Source organism: Microtus ochrogaster, chromosome 5 (genome assembly GCF_000317375.1).
Source record: "Microtus ochrogaster isolate Prairie Vole_2 chromosome 5, MicOch1.0, whole genome shotgun sequence".
Lineage (NCBI taxonomy): Eukaryota > Metazoa > Chordata > Mammalia > Rodentia > Cricetidae > Microtus > Microtus ochrogaster.
In genome coordinates this window covers 78,383,067-78,408,887 of record NC_022012.1, presented here as the reverse complement: position 1 = coordinate 78,408,887, position 25,821 = coordinate 78,383,067, and the positions used below count along the sequence as shown (strand labels likewise).

Below are 25,821 nucleotides of genomic sequence, written 5' to 3'. Positions count from 1 at the left end.
TCCAGGGGTCAGAACCATCTCTGCTGTTTACTGATGTGCACCGTGCTGTGACAGTATTGGGGTTGGGGGTCCTGCTACTCCGTGCCCTGGGCTGCATGGCTGAGTGCTCTTCACACGGCCTTGTGAGTTTCAGCTGTACACCTGGATGGAACCTGGACGAGTCCTTTGGCTGAGGCGCCCTTAGTGGGTTCCTTCTGCTGGAGTCTGGGGAGGGCTTAAGCCTGCACTGATTCTTGGTGGTGTTGGGGGCAGGGAGGGCAAGAGGCTTGGTGCTGGGAAGCAGCACTCAAGGGAGAGAAGCCATGATATCTTCAAGCTTGCAGAATCTTCTGTGATCATCTAGTCCAGGGTTCTCATTTAGGAAATATTTTAAAAAGCTTATTCTCTGACAATTTCATCATACATATAGTGTGGTTTGAGCCTGTTCACCCCCTCTACCCTCTTCTGAAAAAGTACTGTTTTACATTTATTATTGAACCCGAGTGTGCTCGTATGTGTCAGCATGTGTGTTGGCTGCCGAAGGATGACACACAGGAGCCAGTTCTGTCCTTCCACTGTGTGGGACCCCATAGTCAAGCTCAAGCTGTCGGGTGTGGCAGGAGCATTTTCAGCCACTGATCTACCTCACCCCCCCCCCCAATGATCTACTTGTATCTTCCCAGTTCCTCTGAACCCCTTCTTCCCACAAGTCCCCTTTTACTGAGTTTAATTAGGATTTTCTGAGAAGGGGGTGGGGTGGGGTGTGATTTATCGGAACATAGAACCCATGGTCTGGCGTTTTTGGAATTCGGAAGCAGATAATTCTTGGTTGCCCTGTGCATTTTGGGATATTCAGCCACAGCCTTGCTCTGTACCCTCGGAGTGAAATAGCATTCCCCAACACCCACATATTCTTATGCACCCCAAATGTCTCCGGATGTTCCTTATATCTATGTAGGCAAAAGGGTCTCTGGTTGAAAACCACTGGCTTGGCAGTGCTGTTATTTTACAGAGATTTAGCCATCAAGCCTGAGAGCGGGCTCTCCCTGCCTGCCTAGAGCATCCTTGTGCACGGCCTGGATCCTACAGTGCTGGCACAGGAAGTTAGAGGTGGGATATAAGCCCCAGGATGTCTCCAGAAGTCTTTCTCATCCAGCTCCTCGTCTGCATTCCCTTCCAGGCCCCTCCTTAAGGCCTCCAGGGCAAGTTCTTTCACCAGTCTAGAGGGGTTGCAATCGTTCCTTCTCTCCCTTCCCCTTTTGGAATTAAAATCCACACACGAAAATACTCTTCTTAAAGAAAAGAGTGAAATTGGGAAGCAGCACCATTGGATTGGCTCCAGTTCCTTTAAGTAGCGTTTAGGAAGCTACAAGTTAGGTCAAGGCAGCCCTAGGCAGATATTGGAATTCAATTAAAGCCCACAAGTGGGGCCTGTGACCCCCATTTTCAAGGTAATTGCTTCTTGGGCTCTGAGTGAATGCGGCCAGCGCCCTGTCATTAGGCAAGCAGCCGTCTAATCGCGGCGCGCCTGACAGAGCCTCGCGAGGCTGGGATTGCCAACAGCTGGGGCAAGCCGGTACCGGGGAGCTGTGCCTGACTGCCCTCCAGCGAGGGGCTTGTTTCTCTTCTCCTGGAAGAGGGAGGGGAGCCACCCTGATAAGATAAGGACGCAGGCAGCTGCGTGCTCCGGTCTGGGATTCCCTCTGGTAGAAAGGACTAGGAGGGCGTTGCTAGTGGCACACCTGTCTCCGGGTGGCTGATTATGGCCTCCTGACACGGAGCTGGAGTCTGAAGTCCTCATTTAGCTGGACTGCTAGCAGTATCGGGAATCTGGGTGCAGCCAGGAGCATATCACAGGGTTGCAGTCTCCCAGGGGTCTTCCTCTAAAATGACAGGCCACACCCAAGATTAAGAAGGTGTGTGCAGAGAGCTGGAAGGAAGGACAGGTGAAGCGACTTGGGCTGCTGGCCAGACTTTCCTCAGCTCCCAGTTGTCCTCAGGGAACTCACGTCCCCTTGGGGAAGGTGGGCTGACAGGTGGAGTCTCTTCTAGAACTTACTTCATTCAGGGTTCTGTAGTGGACCTGAGGCCTTTGCCTAGGACGTGGTGGGCACTTGGCTACTCGGTATGAACTGCCAAGAGAATTATTTAGTGGATGTATGTGAAATGTTGGCTTGATATTTTTCTTAAGAGGGAAGAGGAGGAGGGAGGTTAGAACTGTAGCTTGTCCCAGACCATGCAAGGTCTGTGAAGCCGCCCTGCCAGGGCTTCCTGTCTTTGCTCCCGGAAGCTGGGTAATATGGTGGAGGGGGAGTCAGTTGGTGGAAGGTTAGAAGTGACAAAGGGACAGAATGGTGGCAAGGCTCTGCCTTAGCATCAACTTCTGGAAACGCAGGGGCTGACCGAGCTGAAGCAGGGGAATGCCGATTTGGGAGTACTGGCTTTGATTTCTGCTGTGTAGTGGAGTTAGTTGGTCCTCGTGGCTGTCCCAGTCTCTGAAGTGGGGATAGCAAAGGTCACCATGACCTGTGAAAGCTGCTGCTGAACCCAGAAGCCCTAATGCTGCCGGGGAACCTTGGGTACCCACTGGGCTGGGTGGAAGACCTGCTTTTCCCCATGGTGGCAGCTCTTGGTCTGTTTGGCTCTGGAATTGAAGTGGTTAGACAACTTCCCTAAGTTTAACTCAAATTATGAACCTCAGAACCGAAGCATCTAATCAGCTAGCAGAGGCATGAAGCGTGAGGTGTGTAATCCGGTTACACATGCTCTTCAAGCAGCACTTCCCAGCAGTCTCTGCTGTCAGCCACGCCTGCCCATCCCAGACCATGGGCACCAGGCACGCAGGGATACCACCGTGGGGACATGAGCTCTGGTGTGTGGTTTCTTCATCAAGGATGAAGATGGATGTGTTTGGTCTGTGTTTCTCAGCCCTCAGGGCGTTAAGGGCAGAGGGAGAATCACTGACTTCCTTTCTTTTCGTGATGGAGAAGAGCCAGTATTAGGAGGAACAGTCCAAAGTGGAGGCAGGTGGCCTCAGACCTCTTCACTGATGACATTTCTCTACCGTTGAGAAAGCTTCTGTTGAAAGCAGTGTGACCCTCCCACTCAGACTAAACCATATTTGAGTACTTTGTGCTCTGAAGCCAGAGGACAGGATGCAAAGGCTAGACACATAGCCTGATGGTGCCTGCCCAGGGAAGTGACAGGCCATGGTCCTATCTGCCTGAGAGTCGTATCATTGCCAACTGTTCCTGGCCCCATCAAGGAGAAAATGGCTTTGTATTGTCACCACGACCACTGGCGTTCATTTGCACCTGTTCTTGCCTTGTTGAAGAATTTCCAGCTCAGCTCTTCCGCCACTCTATCTGCAGTCTTCTGGGCTTGCGCCAATGGTACCTTCAGACCGCCCCGAGGAGAGCATGGGGGTGTTTCTGGCTGTGCCGAGCCAGCTGCTCTTGCCGCTGTCGCGAAGGATACTCCTTGCTGAGACACTGGGGAACACCCTGGCCATCTCTGAGTTGTTGACAACTTTTATCACAAGTTTCTGCTGTGGATTTACCTGTGGATATTTGTCTGCCCCACTGATGCTGGCTGTAACAGCTGCCTCTAACTGGGCCTCCAAGGCCGCGTCTGGAACCTTTGGTTAAGGCTCTCGGCTGACTTATTTTCCTACCTTTGCTGCTAACCTCCAGCGTTTCACTTACTCACCCAGAATGTGGGCAGAGGGATGTGCCAGGACTGTTGGAGGTCCTGGCTGGATCATGTGACAGACGGCCATCTTCCTGAAACCCATCAGCTGCTTAAAAACGACATGTGGATTGTACCCATTTGCTAAGGTTGCTTTGCACCCCAACTTGGCTTTTCCATGGAATAATGTGAGTTCTACACAACCCAAGGGTGAGCTTCACTTTGATGTCCATTTTGTAGGAAAATGGGGCCCAGAGAGGTCAGATGACTTGTCCAGGGACTCATCGCTGGGAGCTGGAGCTGGAAATGCACTTCCTGCTGCTCTGCCTGGCTCCCAGGTCTGAGTTCTCCAGACTGGGAAAGGAAGTTTCCTCTGACCACAAGCGTGAGAAGGCAATAATCAGAGTGGAGTGGGAGAAGAGAGCTGACTGGGAAGGCCGAGAATCCAGGTGTTGGGACGCATCTTTTGAAGACCCAAAAGTCTTGGATTAATCTACATATACAGCCAACAACGCTCTCCCTCCACTTTGTCTCTTTAAGGCGTCTTGTTTTTCTAGTTCTGCACCATACACTATGGATTAAGTACCCAAGTCCTTGTTTTGTGGGGTTTCCTTAAGTAATTATCACCCCAGAACTAAAGGACTCCCCAGCAAAGGGTTTAAAGCCAGCGGGCCCCAGTGGAGACTCTGTAACGATATCTAGATAAAGCTGTGTAGTCCAGCCAGACTGTGGAATACTAAATAGTCGTTCAAAAGGAAAGTTAGCTTTTTTTTTTTTCAGAATTCCTTTTAAATTGGGTCATATAACCATCTGGTCGCTCATTTGTGGAGAGTCACGTGGACAACTGTAAATCTGAAAAATCTGGATTCCAGACAGACTGACAGTGGCTTCTGAGGGTGGGATGAACGGGGAACTTAAATAGAACAAAACTTGGAAATCTTCAAAACAAATTTTCTTACAATGAATACGTGTTATTTTTGTGAGGATGTTAAAAGTTCACTTTCTTTAAAAGGGAAGGTGGGGGAGCTGTGTTAACCCCCGTCTGAGAGGAGTTCAGTCTTAGCCGGGAGGACTAGAAGTCTACCTGGCAGACCTGCGACTCTGCCCCCAAAGCTCCCTTAGCTTAGGTCTGCTGTGACACTGACAGACCTAGAGTCACATCTCCCTTAAGGCCATTGGCCACCAAAAGCTTTTACAGGTACCTAGCAGTGGGGGGTCATCTCAGGTCCTCTGTGGTCCGGGGCAATGTCTGTGGGCGCCAATCTTAAAATAGCTAAGGAATGTAGCGTCTGGGGCCAGAAGTTTAAGGCTTGACTTGGAGGTAGAGCTAGATCAGCAGTTTGAAGGGAACGTAGAAGCTTTTAATCCTTTCCCAAACACCTGTAGGGATTCCCCGGGTCCTGTTGACTTGAGAGCGGCTGTTTCACCGTGACAGGTACAAGCTCCCTCAGTCCGAGGTGATGTCTTGGCTTGTTACCTCATTGCTGTGTATCTTCCTCACTTCCTCCGTCTTGCTTCGAAGTTCTTCGGAATACTCTGTAGATGATGTTAGATGATGTTAGTCCTATTTAGGGGTCATGGGACTTGGGCTGTCCACTCCAGTGGCCCTGTATCAGTTTGTGGTCTGTAAAATGGGCACAGCCCTTCCTCTCCTGAGTGACTGTCAGAATTATAGGATCTCTTTGGATAGTGCCCAGGGATGTATATGCACATAAGGTGGCCTTGGTTGCTTTCTCTTAGGCTAGTCAAGAAGAAAGATGTGTGCATGGGCGGGGGACAGGCATACCCAAGGTCCTAGCCAGTCCCAAGAAATATTTCCATCTCTGAGAAATATTTGACACCATATAACCTGACCCTCAGTCTTATGAATAAGGGAGCATTCTGTCTTGGCTGCTGGGGGAGCGTGGAAGCCTCTGAGCTAGGTAGGAGCTTGGATTTGGGGGAAAATGAGATGGGGATCCTTGATGCTGGCAGTGAGGTGTCAGGCAGCAGAGTCCTGGGTTAGGTGTGGGGAGGAGCGGGAGAATGCCTCTGTGTGTGTGTGTGTGTGTGTGTGTGTGTGTGTGTGTGTGTGTGGCTGGTTGCACTGAGGTTCTTAGGACTGTTGGAGAGCCCTGTGAGAATCCCGAGGAAGTGCCAGGGACAGCCACTAAGCCCATTGACCAGTGGCTGTGTGTCCAAGCCCCCATTACCTTACTGTAGTCCCCTGCAGTAGTTCCTGCCCCCCCCCACTTGTGCAGATGAGGAAATTTAAGGCTCAGGGAGTCGAATCTCTGCCTCAGCCATGCAGATAATAAGTACCAGGACACGGCTCCTGATCCGTCTGGTTTCAAAGGCTCTGCTGTTCCCGGTTCTGTGGTTCTTTCTGTGTTCTCTGATGACTGAGGACATCAGCTTTTATTCCACCAGTCCTGGTACTCCTCTGCTCTGGCCTAGCCTGTCCACAACCCACTCTGCAAGCCTTGGGCTTCTTCAGAATCATGGAGGCTTTGCCCAGGTTCCAGCTTTGGGTGGGAGGTGCTGGCTGCTGATGTTAAAGGCATGTATGCATGAGCTATGAGCTTAAAAATGGATTCCTCTCCATTGAAAGGAAGCCCTGGTGACCGTGTGGGTTTTAAATGCATGCATTATTTATCTTGGGCTTGAAAACGGGCATGGGAAGCTGTCCTGAGACTGGAGCTGGGGGCTGACGCTGGAAGACATAAATCTTCTACGTTGCAGTCCATTAACAGATTTTGTTCAGCCAGATGAGCATGTGGGCGCTGAGGGGGCAAGTGGCGGTAGGGGGGGGGCTCCCTGTCGCTTACTGGTGGAGGAGCGAGAGGGAGGGGCAGAGCATCACCTCTGCCGTGTCCTACCTGCCATCACTTATCACCAACTTCATTGCAGCAGCAGCAACTCCAGGCACAACACCTCTCCCATGCCACACATGGTCCCCCGGTCCAGCTGCCACCCCACCCGTCAGGCCTCCAACCTCCTGGGATTCCCCCAGTGACAGGAAGCAGCTCTGGGCTGCTGGCACTTGGTGCCCTGGGCAGCCAAGCCCACTTGGCAGTGAAGGATGAGAAGAACCACCATGAACTGGATCACAGAGGTGTGGCTCTGGTTGGGCCGGTGTGGGCAGGGTGGGCTGGGGCTGGATGATACCCTGGAGGGAGCAAGTCTAGAGTCTGGAGTTAGCCAAGACTTGGGGCCATCTGTTGAGTCTTTAGGCCCGGGTGACCTGCCCTAGGAGCAGTCTGTTTGTCTACAACAGCTGCCATCTTCCCAGTAGCACCCTGCCTGTCTTGAGAGCCAGCCCAGCATGTCCTTCAGGACGCTTTCAAGATTGGAGGAGGGCCTTTGCTCTCTTGCTCTATTTCGTCAGGTTCCTAGCAGTGCAGAAGCCTTGGAAGAGGTACGCAGTTAGTCCTCAAGCCCTGCTAGGGGTGTTGCTCAGTTGGTAGGACTCTTGCCTAGCATTGCCTGAGCCCGGCGTTCATTCCTTGGCACCATATAAACTGAGGGTGCAAATGCATAGCTGTAAGGCCAGGAGATGGGGATGGAGGCAGAACACAAAAGGTTATGGTAATTCTCAGCTGTGTAGTGAGTCAAGGTCAGCCGTGGGTCCTTGAGACCCTGTCGTAGACTAGTTACTGCTCCATTTTTAAGTGCAGGTCTCAGCAGATCTCCAGCAGAGGTGACTAGAAGGTTGAGCAGTCAGAATGCTCACCCAGTCCGTTCTGAAGACGCAGGAAACAGAACTGTTAGGGCTCTGAAGGACATCAGAGTTCAAAAAGACCTATCTGGTCCCAGGCAGCCCCATACTAAAGTTGCCAGCTTATATGTTTGACTTTTAGGTGTTTACTGGGCCACATGGTCAACATCTTCCCAGCTCACAGGGACTTTGGGGGAGGAGTCACCATCCTAGCTCTAGTCCATGGTGTATCCTAGGAACCAGGAGCCAACTGTTTTGTCCCTTCTTGGCCGAGGAGGAGAGGACCATGGGAGCTGCTGCTTAGCTGGACTGGTGTAACCAGAGGCCTAAGCATTTGGGGGCTTTTGGCAAAGGAACGGAGAATGGCGTTAAGAAAACAAACAGTAAAAGTCACTTCTAAACTCCATTGAATTTTTTTTAAAACAATAACCTTCCCAGCTCCTGCTCGTGATTCCAGAAAACACAATGACAAGCAAGCTAAGGCTCCTCTGACACTGTCAGGGAGAAGATGACGATGGTCTCCCAGGCCATGCTGGGGCCTGGTGAGAAGGGAACCACTGGAATGTGAATTGAGATGCCCAATTTCCAAGTTGAGAACTGGCACCCAGGGATCTGGCATCAGGCTAACCAGTGGGAAGTGGCTTTAACAAATCACAAGTTAACTGAGTGGAGAGTGACCTTTTACCTTTTTTTTTTCCTTTTTCTTTTCCTTGGGGGTCCTGACCCTCTTCCTGTCATGACCTTCTCGTCCCACAGAGAGAGAGTCCAGTGCGGTAAGTGTGGGTTCTCTGGATCTTGGTGTGGGGGCAGGTACGGGAGGAGGGTGGGCATGCCTGGGGGCCTGTTTGTTCCTAGAACTACAGGCCTGGCAAGTGGCCTGTGCTACCCACAGCTAACCCCAGAGTTTCCCATCCTGCTCTGTGGGTGGAAGCTGGGGATTTATCATTTGTTTATGTGTACCCAAAGCTGGACGACCTAGCTTCAGGGTTGACGTGTGGGCCACAGTGTCTCCGTTATAGATCCAATGCTAGGGGTAGGAGTTGCTGTCTTCCTCTGTTGAAAGTGACCTTATGTTCGGGAAGCCTATTATTTCTCCAGGGGGTAGGCGCTTGCCTGAGTGAGCTCTAACTCCCCCTCACAGAAGTGGTCTGCTGAAACCCTCAGCCTTACATCTTCCCAGGGGCTTTTTAAAACCTGGTATGTCCCCACGTCTCCTGGGCCATGGTTCATCAACCCTATAGGTTGGGTGCTTGCTCCCAGCATTATCCTGAATCCTCCTTCCTTCAAATGCCTGAGGTTTCTCCCTGCTCTGTGTTTTTACTCAGTTTAAGAAAGTGCTAGCAAGCAGGCATTAAGGCCAGGCCGCCTGCATGTCTGCCAGCTCAGAGATTTGCTGTAAATCTTTCTGATCACACTGAGGCTCCGAGGTTCTGTTTCAAGTGAATAAGCCCTCTGAATAAGCGCAGTGGAGTCTGGATAAAAAAAAAAAAATCCTCCAGCGATTAGCAAAGCTATTTTATTCCTCATCGCCATGCTCATATCCGGGACCATCTAATCTTCTAGGATGGCTTTGGCTATTACCTCATGTTAAGTAGGACTTGGAATGTCAGACCGTTAACTAGCCATCCAGGCAGCAGCCTCCCCAGGAAGCTCCCTCGACCTGCCCTGCCTTCCTTCCCCATCCTCCCCTCCCCCCAGACTGCTTTCAAACCTTCCATAGTATGAGCCTCTTGCCCCCCCCCCTTTTTTTTTTTGCCTTGCCTGTGCTTAGAAACCCAGGTCTCCCCTTGGGCTCAGGAATGACTAGGCACAGAAGAAAGGAAAGATTAAAACTGAAAATCCATTTTGATTGCTTTGGTGTTGATCCTTAAACGGCAGCTTTTCTTTGGAGAGGCAGTTTGCTTACATAGAAGGCTGGTCCAGGTGTGTGTCCGTCCATGTTGTGTCTGCTCCCCCTGCTCCCAGTCCAGTCTGAGCCTTAGGAGATGTTGTAGTGTCTTGTCTTGAACCTCAGTTTCTTTATGCATACCATGCGAGTTACCCTCCCTCCTCAGCAGCCTCTCAATCTCAGCTTTGATAGGAAGAGCTCTTCTAATAGGAGTCCTTACTTGGTCAGAGCTGGTCTTCTCCAGGAAGTGGGCAACACCCCTCTCTTCATACCTATTCACTTTTGGCCTGTGCCCCTTAGAAAGCTCTCTGCTACAAACCCATAGAGACTCCCAGGCGTTCAGCCCTTTGCCCTATAATGCGCCCTGGCATCTGATCTGGGCGGACTCAGCACAGGGACTGGAGAATGAATTGAACTGAATTCCATGCCGTCCTATGGCTGGGTAGCTCAGAGTGGGTTCTAGTGTGGGGGCGGGCTGTGGGGGCTGTGTCCTCGCGGCTGTGGTGTTGGATGGTGGAGATTGAAATAATCAGCCTTAGGAAAACAGGTTGTCAACAGTCAAGGCCTCCGGCAGGAAGGACAAAGCTGTGTCAGAGAGGGGAGGGGGCTGGGTGGACAGGCTGGAAGCTGTCCCAGAGGGGTTAGTCTGGAGTCCAATTAGAGGTAGCTTCATTCATATTTCCTTGCCTAGCTGAAGCAATAAAAAATACTTAGTTTTTTGGCTGCCTGCCAACCAGAGGCGGGCTGGATCGATGCCGCTAAATGCCTGACATGACTCTCCGGTAGCGGCAAGGGTTTTCAGCCTGACTGCATGAGAAGAAAGAGTTCCCTGTTCTCGCACTAGGTCGCAAGGAGAAACACGAGCAGCCACCCTGTCCCCTCCCTCCTCTCCATCACCCGCCTGCGCAGGGGCAGCCAGCCTGAGGGGCTGGAAGCATTTCTGCTTAGCACGGGGTGGCCGCCACCATCGGAGGAAATGAAATGAAATGACGGTGATTTTTTTTTTTTTTTCTGCCTGTGCTTGCAGCAACTAATTGAATTGCGGCTGTGCTCGCATCGCCGCCGCTCGCCCGGCTGCGGGGAAGGTTGAGCTGCAGTTCCATTATAACCTCCATTTTTTTTCTTCAAGGCTTGATAACTCTGCCATTTTAATTTGCTTCAGGCAGAAACTTGGCAGGGAAGGGCTGCCCAGAAAACCGGCTTAGGAAAGGAAATTAAGTTCTGCGGCTGGCTCCTTCCCTCCCACCCCATTCCCCCCAAACCCATCCACCTGCTGGCCATCCCGTTCCCTCCCAGTGCACCCTGTCCCTGGGCCAGCACTGGCCTCTAGTAAGATGGGGGAGAGAGAAGTGAGGGATCATCTGTCTCGCCTTCGGTGCCCTTCTTTGTGAGCGGTTCTCGCTCTGTGTTCCCACGTGACTCCACGCAGGTTCTCGCTCTGTGTTCCCACGTGACTCCACGCATCTTCAGCCTGCCTCCCGCTGAGGACTTGTGGCCACTCTCTTCCCTGACCTCCCAGGGAGGGCAGAAATGCCTTATTTATTCCTTCACTCCTGACGTCAATGTCACTCTCAGCGTGGGTAGGTTTATCAGTCACTTTTCTTATCACTGTGATAAATAACTGGGTCGTGGTTTGAGAAGGTGTAGTCCGTTAGGGCTCCAGGAGCAGCTTGTGGCTGGGGCAGCAGCAATGTGAGGCAACTGGTTACGTCATGCAGTGAGGATGGAGCTTGCCCATAATCCTCTATGGCCTTGTGTCTGCCAACCAGACTCTATATCCAGAAGGTTCCAAGACCTCTCCAGTGCCATCAGCTGGGACCAAGTGTTCCAACACATTAGCCTGTTTCACATTCAAACCATGGTGGGGACAGGGAAGGGTAGAGGTATATATATACACTGAACGTATCCTGGAGGGACATCAGGGCTTCACAGTTAGTACACACCCCTTGCCAGAGGCTCCCCCACCCCCACCCCATGTGCACAGCCTGGGGATACCCTGTTTCCAGCCCTCTGTGCTGCACGTGGGCCTCAGGTTCTCTTTCTCAGACCTGTAGTCCCTAGGGATTATCCTCTCTCTGTGTAGCAGAGGAAGGACTGAGAACTCTAAATTGCTCTGCCAAGCATGAAACCCCTGGATGTTCTGAGGGTGCCTTCTGCTGGAGACCATAGCTTGATGGCCCCTGCAGGACACTTGTCCCCTCCCTGAGTGTCTGGGTGGGGTCCTCTCTTCAAGAGAATGTGATCCCACTGGCTTTGTGTCTTCATGAGTCTGGTTTCTCTTGAGTTTGCTGGAGGCTTGGCGGTGGAGGGGCAGGGACTCGGAGTTGCTCTTTTATACTTAAGACTCTGTCGGCAGCCCAGCGCCTTTTCCTCTATCCCTGCCGAACTTACAATGGAAGTTCCATGTGTGCCCCTGTTTTTGGTCAGGTCTTACAAGATTCGTCTTTCCTTTGAGTAAACTGAGTGACAGGACTTGGCCTAAGAGAGGAAACAGCCCGTTCACTGCAGTGTTCACTATTGGATAAGCAGCATCTTGTTTCCAAAAATGGAGGCTAGTTTGGGGAAGCTCCCCGGGACCCACGGCACCCTGGGAATATCCTGGGTGAACTGGATTTACAGGCACAGGGTGTCTGCCCACTTCCTTCTCCTGGCCCGTTGTCATCTGCTCTTGTTGACTTGGAGACTGTGTGCAATATCACATTCAGCATGGAGTTTTGACCCCAAGATCCTCCTCTTCTAGAACAATTCGGTGTCACCGTCAGAAAGCCTGCGGGCCAGTGAGAAGCACCGGGGATCTGCCGACTACAGCATGGAAGCCAAGAAGCGGAAAGCGGAGGAGAAAGATAGCCTGAGCCGATACGTATGTAGGGGTTAGCGAGCGGCATCATGGGAGAGGGCTGTGTGCTGGGCTGTGGCCCCAACCCTGGCAGCTGGGTACTGAGTCAGAGACTGGTGGTGGGACAGGGCCCAGAGGAAGTGGTCAGGTGAAACTTCGGGGAGAGAAATAGACAAGGGAATTGTCTCAGCCTTTGTGGGGTCTGGGGAGAGCCGAAGGCTCTTTCTAGACAGTTCTCTGCCTTACCCATGCTCAAAGAGAGTTCCCTGGTGTACCTGAGTGTGAGCCCCACAGCCCCCACAGACCGCTTCAGGCATTGAGCCACTAAGACACAGCTTATAACAACTTGATAGCTTGACCCAGACCTTTGAGATCCCAGTTCGAGCATACACGTCCCATTGCCAAACTGAACAAGGGTGAGATCTGAGACTAGAGGGGCTTGTACTAGAGAGCTCGTTGGCCCTCCTGTCTGTCCTGTGTGAACGTGCTCCACAAAGCTCAGCTGCGCTGTGAAATGAAGCTAGTCACCCGCCCCAGAGTAATGGAAATGCAACCGTGAGACTTGGCCTTAGGAATGACTGCAGCCAGAACAGCTGGGAAGGGGGTTCTGACTTTAGAAAGCTCGGGACGGAGATAATGAGGCTGCTTACCCCAGAGCCCCAGAGGCCGAGCTAGAAAGAACCCAGGAGAAAGGCCAGTTCCTGCTTGGGGTGCTGGTCATAGAAGGCAGAGGGCACAGAGGCAAAGACAGCATGAGCTTTGGGGTTTGTCTGGGGAAGATGTTGGGGTGTAAGGTGGCTTGAGCAGATCAGGAGTCGATGTGAGCTCTTATTGGCCGGCTGGCTTCTCTTTTGCTTGTAGGACAGTGACGGTGACAAGAGTGACGACCTGGTGGTGGACGTCTCCAATGAGGTAAGGGGTAGCCCCAGTTGTAGGGATCCCTTGGATGGGATGGTTTGGGACAGTGGAGCCTCTGTTCTTGGCGTATCAGGGAAGCAGGAAGACAAGGTGGGCCTTTGGTGCGTGGTGACTGTGTGTGTGGGTGCTGACAGGACCATAGTTTTCTAGGTGCCAGTTAGTGTTCTGGACTTGTATGAGGCCTGGGGCAGGTCACTCCTCCCTCTCGCCAGGTTTGTGTTCACCCCACCTGTGAGGTGAAGGTCACAAACTCGAGGTTAAGAGCCAACTGCCTTCCACCCAAGTCCTCTGCCTTCCTGTGTCCAGGGGCAGGGACACCTGCCTGCAGCTTCAGAACTCTGTAACACTTGCGTTCCCAGGACCCAGCGACGCCTCGGGTGAGCCCAGCACACTCCCCTCCTGAAAATGGGCTGGACAAAGCTCGCCTGAAGAAAGATGCCCCTACCAGCCCGGCCTCGGTGGCTTCTTCCAGTAGCACGCCCTCCTCCAAGACCAAAGACCTTGGTCATGTATGTGGGGTCTGCCTTGGCACCTGACAGATGTGGGGAGGGAAGGAGAGAAATGGGAGGTGTGCAGAGGCTGGAACTCAAGCTGTGCCACTTGGAGGTTGGGAGTTGGGGTGTGGAAAGAGCATGGCTGTTGGGATTGGCTGCATTTACGTCATTAACCCACAGCAGCCGAGCCTCTCACTGCTGAATGTATCAGAGCCTTGGTTCCTTGTTTTAAATTAGAACCTTCACCACAGTCCCTACCAAGTAGGGACTTCTGTTCAAACCATGCTTGGCTTCATGTGGAATCAGGACTGGGCATTTTGCCCAGCTCTTGGGAGAAAGGAATCCTCATGGCGTCTCTTGGTCTCTGTCTCCCTTTCTCAGAATGACAAATCTTCTACACCTGGGCTCAAATCCAACACACCAACACCAAGGAATGATGCCCCAACTCCAGGCACCAGCACAACCCCAGGGCTCCGGTCAATGCCGGGCAAACCTCCGGGCATGGACCCGATAGGTATAATGGGTAGGCACCACGGGCCCTGGTCGATCTGGTTGGGGAAGGGTGGTTGATCCTTAGCCAGGCTGGGGTCAAGCAAATGGTGAAGAGCAGAGGAGTGTGTTCAAGCTGGGGCTTCACAGTTCTGCCTGGTGATCCTCAACATCAGGCTTAAGGAAATAGAAGCCTGGACTTTTGACATTGGGATATCAGGGTTTATGAGGCTTTTTGACATTGGTACATCAGAGTCCACTTAACGGTTAACGGTTTTATGAGGCCCTCTTCCCTAGGCCTCATGTGCTACCCTTTGAAAAGAAATGAACCCATCCTTGGGCTCTGAAGTCAAGAGTCCATTTGGGTGGGTTCATCGTAGGCTGTTGCAGAATACAGGAGGGCTGTGGCTGCACTCTGTCTAGCAGAAGGGGGCGCCCACCCTCTCTCATGCCCACTCCCCACTGATGCCGTCCTCATTCACCTCCTCACAGCCTCCGCCCTGCGCACACCCATCTCCCTCACCAGCTCCTATGCAGCACCCTTTGCCATGATGAGCCATCACGAGATGAATGGCTCCCTCACCAGCCCAAGCGCTTATGCCGGCCTACACAACATCCCACCCCAGATGAGTGCCGCCGCCGCCGCTGCAGCCGCCGCCTATGGCCGATCGCCAATGGTGAGCTTTGGAGCTGTACGTAGACCTTTTGGCTCCTTTTTGGGGGTGGGAGCACTGGGCAGGGAGTGGGAAGCTGGCAGGGTTGGTGTGGTACATGTCCATGCATGCTGAAGACACCCTTGTGTGTTTTCTTAGGGTTTCTATTGCAGCAGTGGCATAAAGCAACTTGGGGAGGACCCACCCCCATTGATTGCTAAATAAGAAAAGGCCTTACAGCCAGATCTAATGGAGGCATTTTATCAATTGAGGGTCCCTCCTTTTCGATGACTGTAACTTGTGTCAGGTTGACATAAAACTAGCCAGCACAGTGTGTGCACCTGACAGCTGCTCAGGGGGAGCACCCGATGAGAAGGCGTTTATATACTGGGTGGCAGACCTGGGCTTCGCCCTGTCTGCCTGATGCTCTCAGATGACTAAAGATAGCTCTTGGACTGCCCTTTCTAGTCTGAGGCCAGGGCTTATACCCTGAAAGGGGATAAGAGTCCCAATAAGAGCTTAGTGACATCTGGCCAGGTAACAGGGTTTTGGTGAGGTGGGGCTGGCGGTGACAATAACTGGGGATAAACAGGATTAAGGCTGGCAGAAAGGACTTGCTTTTTCAGGATAGTTTTTCTCTGTGCTTCCTGTACCTGGGGTGGCCTTACTTCACAGGCTTACAGCACACTCAGGAAGGAGAGAAATGGGACCGGGCCCACTCTGTCTGGCAGAGCAGAGGGATGCTGGTCAAGAGATGGGGTTTATTGCTGTCCTGTGTGTTACTATCCTGGCAGGACACTTCTCCTTCCTAGCATTTGCCTTCTCTGACATGGGCTCTGTTCAGCAATGCTGTCACCTGATTGTGGAGAAGCCACAGGGTGTAGCACGCACAGATGATTGTGGTCATGGGGAACATGGGGAATATGTGGTGGCAAAATGACTCAGCCACTCTTTCTTTACAGGTTGGTTTTGACCCTCACCCCCCTATGCGGGCCACGGGCTTGCCCTCAAGTCTCGCCTCCATTCCTGGAGGGAAACCGTAAGTACTTGGTTATTCTGTTTGCATGCTTCATGGGGTAGACAATGATAATACCCCCTCCATCCTCTGAGCACAGGGTCCTGCTGGATGCAACACCCTAGGCAAGGTCATGACCCAAGGAAATCAGTCACAGAAACCCCCCGCCAGGGCAGCTGAGGGATGCTTAGGCCTGTGTGTTTGGCTCTGGGAGGACCAGAGTGCCTGTAAGCAGAATTCATGGATCTATATGGGCCCTGGGGATTTCTTCAAGTTCTGCCTGCTGCAAAGACCCCAGCTCCTTCCCTGCCTCGAATTCCCCTGCTCTGCACCGTGGGTTATTGGGAAATTGAAGATTGAGTCATGCATACCACATAGAAACTGGCACTGTACTTTAATAGCTCTCATGCCACCATGGCCATTGAGAAGGTACCCACAGTAACATGGGCAGAACAAACTGGATCCCTAGTGTCACTGACACACATATGTGAAAGGGTATTCCATAGCATCCATGGAACTCCTAAACTGATTTGGAGCAAGGCTGTATAACTGGTTGGAATATTAAGTAGGTCCTAACCTGATGAAGCCATCCTAGTACCAAGGGGCTCCTGGATTTAAGGGAGAGGGGCTTGGAATCAGGGCAGAAAATCATGGTGTGTCTATACATTGACTTGGAAGGGGGTGGACGGTAGGAGTGACCCACCTCCTTCTTGCAGGGCGTACTCCTTCCATGTGAGCGCTGATGGGCAGATGCAGCCTGTGCCCTTCCCTCATGATGCACTAGCAGGCCCTGGAATTCCCAGGCATGCCCGGCAGATCAACACGCTCAGTCACGGGGAGGTGGTGTGTGCTGTGACCATCAGCAACCCCACCCGGCACGTCTACACAGGTGGCAAGGGCTGCGTGAAGATATGGGACATCAGCCAGCCAGGCAGCAAGAGTCCCATCTCCCAGCTGGACTGCTTGGTGAGAGTCCGGGGCCATGGGCATCTTCTGTAGCATGGAGGGGAGCAGGGTAGACCCAGCCGTGGGGGAGGACACTAGGCCTGTAGCCAGGCTCAGCTCTGGGTTAGCCAAACAGCTTTGGGTTTGGGTAAGCTGACTAACCCCTCTGAGCCCTAGTTGGGACATCTGCAAGTAGAGATGACAATGAGACCCCTAAACTCAAAATTTTAGAGAAACACATGAGAAATTGAGTGGAGCTGCTAAGTTACCGACTGTGACCTTTTCGGTCCACGGGAAAACAGTGGGTAACACTTAACCCTGTTCTTCTCCTTCCAGAACAGGGATAACTACATCCGCTCGTGCAAGCTTCTCCCTGATGGGCGCACGCTCATTGTAGGTGGTGAGGCCAGCACGCTCACCATCTGGGACCTGGCCTCGCCCACTCCCCGCATCAAGGCTGAGCTGACTTCCTCAGCTCCAGCCTGTTATGCCCTGGCCATCAGTCCTGATGCCAAAGTGTGTTTCTCCTGCTGCAGTGATGGGAACATTGCAGTGTGGGACCTGCACAACCAGACCCTGGTCAGGTGAGGAGGCTGACAAGGGAGCAGTTAGGGGGATTTATACCCACGCAGCCCATGATCTCAGCTCTGTGGAGGTGTAAGGAGCAGTTAGGTACAAAGGCAAAGGGCAGCTTTGGGGGAGGGTGGAGGAGAGGCAGAGCTTGGAGCAGTTCTGGTTAAGTAGAGGGTGGAAGAAAGAACAGCATTGCTTAGTGGTGAGACCCGGGTGGGGCAGAACTGCTGATCTTCCTGTCCTGCCTGCAAGACATCATGTGCTGCCTGCTTGGGTTCTGTGTGACCTGGGGGTGGTGCAGTGTCCCCCTGAGTCATACTGCCCTGTGCAGTTGTGGACAGCAGTGCCTGCCCACAGTCATCTCCCAGTGTTACCCATGAGACCCTTGGGCACATTTCGGACTGTAGCCTTTAGACTGTGTAGCCTGAGGCTGGTTAGAGACTGTACAGACTAGATTGAGGGGTGTGACCCAACAACAGCAGGGCCTGCTACCCTAAACATTATACAGAGTCAGAGTCATATAGGATCTTTCTGCCTTCCTCTCCATTGCCTCCTCTAGAGCAAAGTGGGCCCACCAAGGGGCCTACCTGGATACATATGGAATCAGGGGGTTACCCCTTTTCTCAGGGAACCTGTCCTCGGTAGCACCCCTGAATGGAGTAGGAGGGGCCTGGTACTCTAGCCCTGCTTCCTGCTGTCCAAGGGTTTGAGGCATGCGAGCGAGCCCTTTGTACCTCCAGTTCCTCTCTAGCTTGGCTGCAGGGCTGCCCTAGTCCTTGGGATGATTCGTAGTCAGGGCCTTCCTGGGGCTCACCCTTCTTCCTTGCTTGGCCTTCCTAGGCAGTTCCAGGGCCACACGGATGGGGCCAGCTGTATAGACATCTCTCATGATGGCACTAAGCTATGGACGGGAGGCCTGGACAATACTGTGCGCTCCTGGGACCTGCGTGAGGGGCGGCAGCTTCAGCAACATGATTTCACCTCCCAGGTGTGTGTAGCCCAGGCACTGTGCTCCCTGCTCTCCCAGGCCCTAGTACCTGTCAGGGGACAGAGGGACCACACAGGGTCGTGATTGCCAAGGGGCCAGCATGAGCCAGCTGGGAAGGTTTCCTGGAAGAAGCAGTAATAATGTAGCGTGGGCATGGCCTTGGAGATGGACCCCCTTGACTCATCCTAATTCCTCAGCTTGCTCCCTGTGTTCCTTGGTTTGCCTCTGGCTCCCTCCCACCTCTGGTGTGAGCATCTGACTCAAGGCCTAAAACCTTGACCATGATCCTTGGTATTTCTTGCCGTTAGACTTGCTTCATTATTTTAGCGCTCAGTACCTTAATGTAGACTGTGGTGGTTGCCAATTTCCTAAGCAGTGAGGGCAGCTTGCAGAGTCAGCGAAGTGCACCTCCTCCTGCTCTGCCCTCACAGCCAGCTGAGGTGCAAATGACTCCCCCCCCCTCCAAGGGGCTTGGTTTATAAGTGGTGGGGGTGGAGCAGGGAGGGTCCAACCTTGCCAAAGGAGCTGTTCTCCAGCCCTGTGGGCAGAGGGGACACTAAATTGTTTGTCCCATCAGATCTTCTCCCTGGGCTACTGCCCCACGGGGGAGTGGCTGGCCGTGGGCATGGAGAGCAGCAATGTGGAGGTCCTGCACCACACCAAGCCGGATAAGTACCAGCTGCACCTGCATGAGAGCTGCGTGCTGTCCCTCAAATTTGCCTACTGTGGTAAGCCCTGAGGCCCCAGCCTGGCATGGGAGCCAGTGTGGGCAGCCTGGTCTGCTAATGGGTGGGGAAAGAGTGGGATCCACAGTCTCTGAGTGAACTGCCCCTACCGGAGGGGAGAAGTGTCTTACCCCCCATCCTTGTCCCTTGGACACAGATGGCACCCTGGGGCCCTGAACTCACAGGACGGGAGGCCAGAGCCCTTTTGTGTTGACCTGGATCTTTCCTGAAGGTTATGGCCACAGCTTCTGTGCACCTGTAGACACATGGTGCCAACTCTTAGCCCCAGAGAAACTGGCTGGGAAGAGCATGTGGCTTTGGGGAATGATAGGAGTCACAGCCAGGAGCCCACTTGCTGGGGAGTCTTCTCTGACGGCTGGTTATCCATACTGTTGGGTTTTCACTGTTTCTGGTGCTTGCTGTCACCTTCCAGCCAGGGAAGGACAGCTGGCCTGAGTGGCTTCACTGGGGGATCTTGTGGGGAGAAGCACTCAACTCGGTTAATTGAATCTTACTTTCTTGTTCTGGCTCCTCCTGACTCTCCCCCTTGATGCAGAGAAGGGCATCCTTTAGGTATCTATGCGCCTCGCTTTAAATGCTTTTCAGGAGTGGAGAACAGCAAGCTCTAAGACCTGGCTCAGCATGTCTGAGAGTGTTTCCGTCATGCACAGGCACATCTGGGGTGGGTTCTGCTGTGCCCCAGCATCAAGCCACAGTCTGAGGGTTCCTTTACCTCTGCTTTCAGGCAAGTGGTTTGTGAGCACTGGGAAAGACAACCTTCTCAATGCCTGGAGGACGCCCTATGGAGCCAGCATCTTCCAGGTAAATGCCCCTTCTTATCTTCTTCTCCAGACTCATTCAGAGTCAGTAGGTGGCCACAGAGACGGGGGAGGGCAGCAGGAGGCAGGACAGGACCACTCTGGAGCTAGGAGCAGACCTGGCTCATCCCTGCCTAGCCCACAGGGTAAGAGCATCTATGAAGGGACTCAGTCAGTCACGTGGCACCCGGAGAGTAAAATAAAGTGAGCGTGGCTCACTCCATGAAGTAGCCATTTCATCTAATGAAACCCATTCAGGTTAGGATGGCCACCCCGAGCCATCAGTATGAAGTGGCATTAGCACGGACATGCATTTTTTACAGGTTTTAAAGATCCAGAGCCCCCTACTCCCTTCACACACACATCCCTCCACAGTATAATTCATAACCACTCGCTGTCAATTTTTCTTCAGTCACTCATTCTTAAACGCACACGATCACAGACAGCTCCCTGCTTAAATGCCTGGTCCCATGTGCTATGCACATCCCTTGGGAGGTTTCTAGTTATGCTGAGGGAGGTTTCTAGTTATGTTCGTACCAGTCTTTCTGACTGGTCCAGCCATGAGTCCGTCTCTTGAAGCTGCTGTGGCCCGGAAATGCTCCTCCACATCAGTAAACTTAGAGATGCTCATGCTAAGTGTCCCGTTTTCATCCTTCAACCTTCTGCCAACCTTCATACTAAAGCCAGCTAAGGAGCTGTTCTAGGTGGAGAACAGGTGGGAGGGGACTCACTGAGCCCGAGGGGAGGTCGGCCTCTCTCCAGCAGTGCTGCTCCAGCCTGAGCTGGAGAGTGGGAGGTGATTTTTGCTCCGAGCCCTGGAGTGCCAGGGTGTACCCGGAGTGAATTCCTGTCTGTTTGCTCCCCACACTAAATGTCTTCCTCTTTCTCCATGTCTCCTCCTCCAGTCTAAGGAATCCTCATCTGTCTTGAGCTGTGACATTTCAGCGGATGACAAATACATTGTAACAGGCTCTGGTGACAAGAAGGCCACAGTTTACGAGGTCATCTACTGAACAAGGACTCTAACAGGCCTGTCAAACTCTGGGAGACACCCACGCAGCCCTGATGGGGAGACGCTGGCCAGGCCCCCCGAGGATGGCAGTGGAATGGGGGAGCAGCAGTGTGGAGCTGCACTCCAGAAGCCGGAGAGGACCCACGCCCCTTTGTGGATTGATGTGTCTGACAGACTCGACGGGCTTTCTCTTCCCCCCCTTACCAGTGCTGGCAGATACTTCAGACAGATTTATCTGGAGGCTTCTGCTTCCATTCCCCGCCCCCACAGATACCCTCATGAGTCTGTCTCTTCGTCCCCTTTCTGACCTGTCCCCTCCCTGCTCTGGGGTGGGGGACACTGGAGTAGACCACATTGTTGTTCTGGGGAGGGGTGCCTCGTTTTCTGGTTGTGCAGTGCACGAGGTTTATGAACAGTGTAAATAAGAGACTGTGGTTGCTGACCGGCCAGCAAGGGAGGAGGCCCCTTCCCACCGATGCTCGCCGTGTATTTTGCCTGCTGTATTTGTAATCCACTCATGGTGGTGGCTTTTCTTTCTTCTTTTTTACTTTATTTTATTTTTTAAAAAATGTTCCTGTGGGGAAGGTAGGCAGAAAGAGAAAGTGGAGTAGGGGGAATTCCTGGGGATGGCCAGATCAGCCTGGCCTACTGGGAATACCTCCACACGGGTTTTACCACCAGTCAGGGCACGTAAGGATAGAGCGATAGGCAGATGGACAAGCAAACTCAGTACTGGGATGGGCCAGCCTGGGCTATCATCCACAGGAACAGCGAGGATTTCCTGTGGATTCCTCTTCCCTTGCCTTCTTCCCATCTCTCTTTCTGTCCCCCCGGGCCCCGTCTTTCTCTTTGGGGCACACTCAATCATTGTGAAGAAGAATGGAAGTTGAGGGGACTCCCTCTCGGACTTCTCCAGGGCAGCCTAGAAAGGATTCCATATGGGGGGGCTTGGGGGACACAGCGACTCAGCTCAGGGAGCTACCAGAGAAAAACAGCAACTGGTGTGGGTGCTTTTTTTTTTTTTAATTTGAATAAAAAGAATTAGAAGTGATATCCTTTCATAAGATGCCTTCTCCCCTTTCCTGCTTTTTGCCCTTTCTACTCCCTGAAGGGGTGAAGCGGGAACCCCCAGGTCTGTGAGTCTGAGAAGATGGGTTCTCTTCCCACTCCTGGGCGGGGCTGAGGGCCACAGCCTGGCGCACTGTGCTAACCTGCAGCTGTCATAGGCTTGGGCAGATGGACTGTCATCCGCAGGTATTGCCCCTTGGGTACCAATGTTTGTGGTATTAGGTTTGTTTTGTTTGTTTTGGTCTTTTGTTGTTTTATTAAAGAAAAGCTAAAGACCGTGTGAGCTCTGCTGGTGGGCTCTCCATGGATGTAGCATATGGAAGAGTTTTTATATTGCATTTTTATGGATTATTTTATAATGTGGGACTCGGTGTAGGAAGGAAGCGCGCCTGTGAAACCTGCCCACCTCCAGTGTTCCAGCTGAGTGGCTGTCCCCCAACAGGATGGGTGTTGGGACATGGAAAGGCCATGGCACCCTGCACCTTCCTGAGAGAGGTGTGTCGTGCCTGTCTGGAGTCTGCCCATATGTCTCTGGGTTTCAGATGGTCACTGGCCACCACTTGGTAAGGTTCTAGCCAGGAGGGGGAGGGTGGAAGAGAGTTATTCCTGAAGAAAAAAGAAAATTGAAAAGTCATTGTAATGAGCTGTTTTTATATTTTTAAAAGTTACTATTTAAAAAGGTTGGTTTGATTGTTGTGTCTTAATTGCCTTTTCCCTCCAGTGTGTCAGTCACGCCTGGGAAAGCGGGGACCCTGGTTGGTCCACTTGCATTCTGGAACCTGGGCAGCATCTCATCACACAGCCCCTATACCCATGTCACCTCAAAGCCATGCATCCCTCCTTCTACCTCCCAAAAAAACTGAACAGGGCTATTGTGCTTTCCATGATCTGGAGCCTACATCGCTGTCTTGGTCTAAGCACCAAGCAGAAGTAGGCTGGGAACCCCTGGATGAGATGGATCTCAAAGGGCAGGCAGGCCATGGAGTATCACCGACCTCATGTATGGCTGTCCGCGAGAAGCCACTGGGCAAAATCATTGAGAAATTTCAAATGAAATATAAGAGTGTGGTGACCTTCAGGATCCCAAAAAATCTGCATTTTTTTTCAAGCCTCATTAATGTAGATGTGACCGGAGATGTTCAGTCTTTAGATCACAAATGTGCTTTGAAATGTTGAGCAAGGCAGACAGGGCAAGGCCCGGTGAGTGATCTCAGGAAGGCTGGGAAAGCAGAGGAGATTGGAAGTGAATTCCCTGGCCTTCATCTGCCCATTACTGAAACAAGCCTCTGGTAGAACCCAGGACTGTCATGGTTCTCTGCTCGTTACTGTGTCAGTCACAGCAATGGTTGCCTGCTGTCCCTTCATGCAAAGGGAATAGTTAAACAATTAAGTGAGGGTCTCAAAATGAAGCAGTCTGTGTAGACAGAACAGCTGTCCAGTTGGGTCATTTTGCTCAGGAGAAGCTCAGTCTGAGGTTGTAGCCTCTTACAGCTCCATCCTCACCAGTATGCCCTCTGGACCACCCCTTTCTCCACCCACTAGCTAGAAGCCAGTGACAGCTTCTTATTTGGAGTTGGGGCTTGAGGACCTTGGAGGTGGTGAGGTCATATAAGCCCCACTAAGTGACAGTCCTCGTAGGACAGAAGGCCACTATTAACTCCCATTTCTGAAAGAGTTTGCAGTAGGCTCCTTGGTCCAGAAGATACTGGATCTGGTCAAGGTTCCAGGGACAGAACCCAGATTCAGTCCCTGAATCCTACAGGCACCATAGTGTCTTTGCCACGCACCAGCCTCAGGCAAGCTCACCAAGCCTGTCCCAAGTCAGTGCTCACCAGCTTCCTTGGGTCTTCCCTCCCCCACCCTCTGCCCGGTACATTGACTTTAGAAACCAGTGTTTTCATGACAAGGTGATTCCAGCACAGCCAAGGGTTACCAACTATTCCTCCTAGTGTGCCTGATCGGTCCTGCATCACCTTCAACCTCTGCCCCCAGAAGAGGATGAAGAGTGGTAAGGGGGCCTTAGCATTTTCTCCCGCTTTTCAAGAAGTCACTCCCTATTAATTTGTATATATATAGGCTCTTGGCACTCAGCCTTTACAGTATTCCATGCATCTGGGTGCCTGTGGTCTCTGTAGCTAGGTGTAGCTGCCCAGGTCAGACCTCAGCATCTGGCAGCTCGGATTAGCTTGTCAAGTTCAGAGACTGAGTAGTGGTAGAAAATGATGCTTGGAGTTCTTCCATTGTTCAAAGCAAGGTCTTCTGGGTGGGAGGAGAGACTGAGCCATTATCCCTATGGGGGGTGTGTGTATGTACAAGTGTCCAGGTCACCTGTGATGGCACCTGACTAGACCAGTTTCAGAAACAACACCCCATCTGCCATTTTTGCCCCCTGGATACCTCTATCTCCAGATGATTAACTACTATAAGGGCTCAGAGTTTGGGGTTCAGGGACCTGGGTGTTAGGACTAAATGGGTGTTTCAGAAGGCTGATGGGTGTTACAAAATAGCCACTAACTGTCCCAAAATGATGGGAATATAGTTTTTGCTTTTTAAGAACGGAATTGGAAAATAACATCATTTTAAATATAAACTAAATCAGACAAGCATTAAACTTCTAGTAATTATTTGACACTCTTTTTTCGCTACTTCTAATAAATATTCCACACTCAAAAAAACAGGAAAAGGCCCAGGTGTGGTGGCACATGCCTTTAATCCCAATACTTAGAAGGCAGAGGCAAGTGGGTCTTTGTTAAGTTCAGGGCCAGCCTGGGCTACATAGTGAGCTCTTCTATCCTCATGAAGTAGTTAAGAACTGTTACACCAACTGGCACAGTGTCTCACTCCTGGAGTTCCAGTACTTAGGAGGCTGAGGCAAGGTGACTGCTGGGAATTTGAGGCTAGCCTGGGCTGTATAGTGAGTTTCAGGTCAGCCTGGACTACAGAGTAAGACCTTGTCTCACCTCCCACCCTACTGCACCCCAGCCATCAACTCCAAAAATGACAATAAAATGACTTTTGGTGTCTAGAGGGAGATCTACATCGAGTTTGTTGTTGTTTGTTTTTTATTTTATTTTACATAACACATTTAAGCCCAAACCATCTCAACCTATTTATTACCTATCACACTCAGGACAGGAAGGGAGGAGGAAGCTGCCCACTGTACAGGGCTCAACAACTTGTTTGGAGGATTCTAATCCAGGGAATGAGGCTTCCTGGGCCTTCTTCAGTGTTGCTGGTGAAAGATTTCTCATGGAGAGCAGATGGCTCAGAGAAGTCATAGGCCTACACTAGAACTCACCTGCCCGTCTTGCTCATTCTCTCATCCACCAGCCTTCTGTTACCCAATCACCCCTCTGCTCTTTTACCCACCCATCTACCTATTGTCCATCTATCCCATCCATCTGTTCAGTGGGTGCTTATGTGATAGAATCTTGTATGTTGCTAGGCCTAGTTCCAGTTGTTAAGGATCAATATGAATACCTTCACATCCATTGAGACAGTAACAAAGTCAGTTACTGTGCTCTGTGTTGGCATGGCAGAGGCTTTGCCTGGGCAAGAGACCGAGTGCAAAGAGGCCCCAGGAGGAGCAGGAACTAATCATACCTGAAGGATCTAGGTGGCATGCCAGAGAGAGGTGGGGAGGGAGGTTCCAGAGAGAAGAGACAGCATGTTCTGAGGTCTGGGGAAGAAGCATCATCCCAACACCATGCCCAACCCAGCCCCATCTAGTTCTTACTCCACCTTCCTCCTCCTTGTTCCAGCTCAGCTTTCTTGAGCTCCAGTTCTTGCTGCCACCTTCCCTGTTGTTTTTCCCTGGCCCAGAAGTTAGGCTGAGAGTATACGCTGAACAGATGGATAGGTTCCCACTTAGCCAAGGGATGGAGGTGAATAGGGAGGAGGAGGAGGAGCAGGGCTACAGCTCAGGAGCAGAAGGACCAATGTCCATGCTGGACTCTAGACCACTGGGTTCTCAACGAGCCTGACATTAAAAGATCCTGAGATACGTTCACTGAGCATGCCCAGGTCCATGTCTGGG

General features: G+C 52.0%; 1 protein-coding gene across 12 annotated transcripts in view; it reads left to right on the top strand.

The window, feature by feature from the left end:
- The window catches only part of Tle3 (transducin like enhancer of split 3), a 44,155-nt gene extending 21,704 nt beyond the window's left edge, over window positions 1-22,451 (top strand). For 2 of the 12 annotated variants that reach the window (XM_005347812.2, XM_013346594.2), the window contains exons 7-20: window positions 6,556-6,760; window positions 8,120-8,136; window positions 11,992-12,111; window positions 12,949-12,999; window positions 13,365-13,514; window positions 13,881-14,013; window positions 14,481-14,665; window positions 15,604-15,680; window positions 16,373-16,622; window positions 16,938-17,185; window positions 18,015-18,162; window positions 18,740-18,890; window positions 19,633-19,709; window positions 20,611-22,451. In XM_005347812.2, the coding sequence (XP_005347869.1) occupies window positions 6,556-6,760; window positions 8,120-8,136; window positions 11,992-12,111; window positions 12,949-12,999; window positions 13,365-13,514; window positions 13,881-14,013; window positions 14,481-14,665; window positions 15,604-15,680; window positions 16,373-16,622; window positions 16,938-17,185; window positions 18,015-18,162; window positions 18,740-18,890; window positions 19,633-19,709; window positions 20,611-20,718 (1,920 nt within the window). In that variant the 3' untranslated portion in view covers window positions 20,719-22,451. Of the gene's footprint in view, window positions 1-6,555; window positions 6,761-8,119; window positions 8,137-11,991; window positions 12,112-12,948; window positions 13,000-13,364; window positions 13,515-13,880; window positions 14,023-14,480; window positions 14,681-15,603; window positions 15,681-16,372; window positions 16,623-16,937; window positions 17,186-18,014; window positions 18,163-18,739; window positions 18,891-19,632; window positions 19,710-20,610 lie in introns of all 12 variants that reach the window. The other 10 variants (XM_005347809.3, XM_005347808.3, XM_013346597.2 and 7 more) reach the window with 9 other exon arrangements.
- The last annotated feature ends 3,370 nt before the right edge of the window (window positions 22,452-25,821 follow it).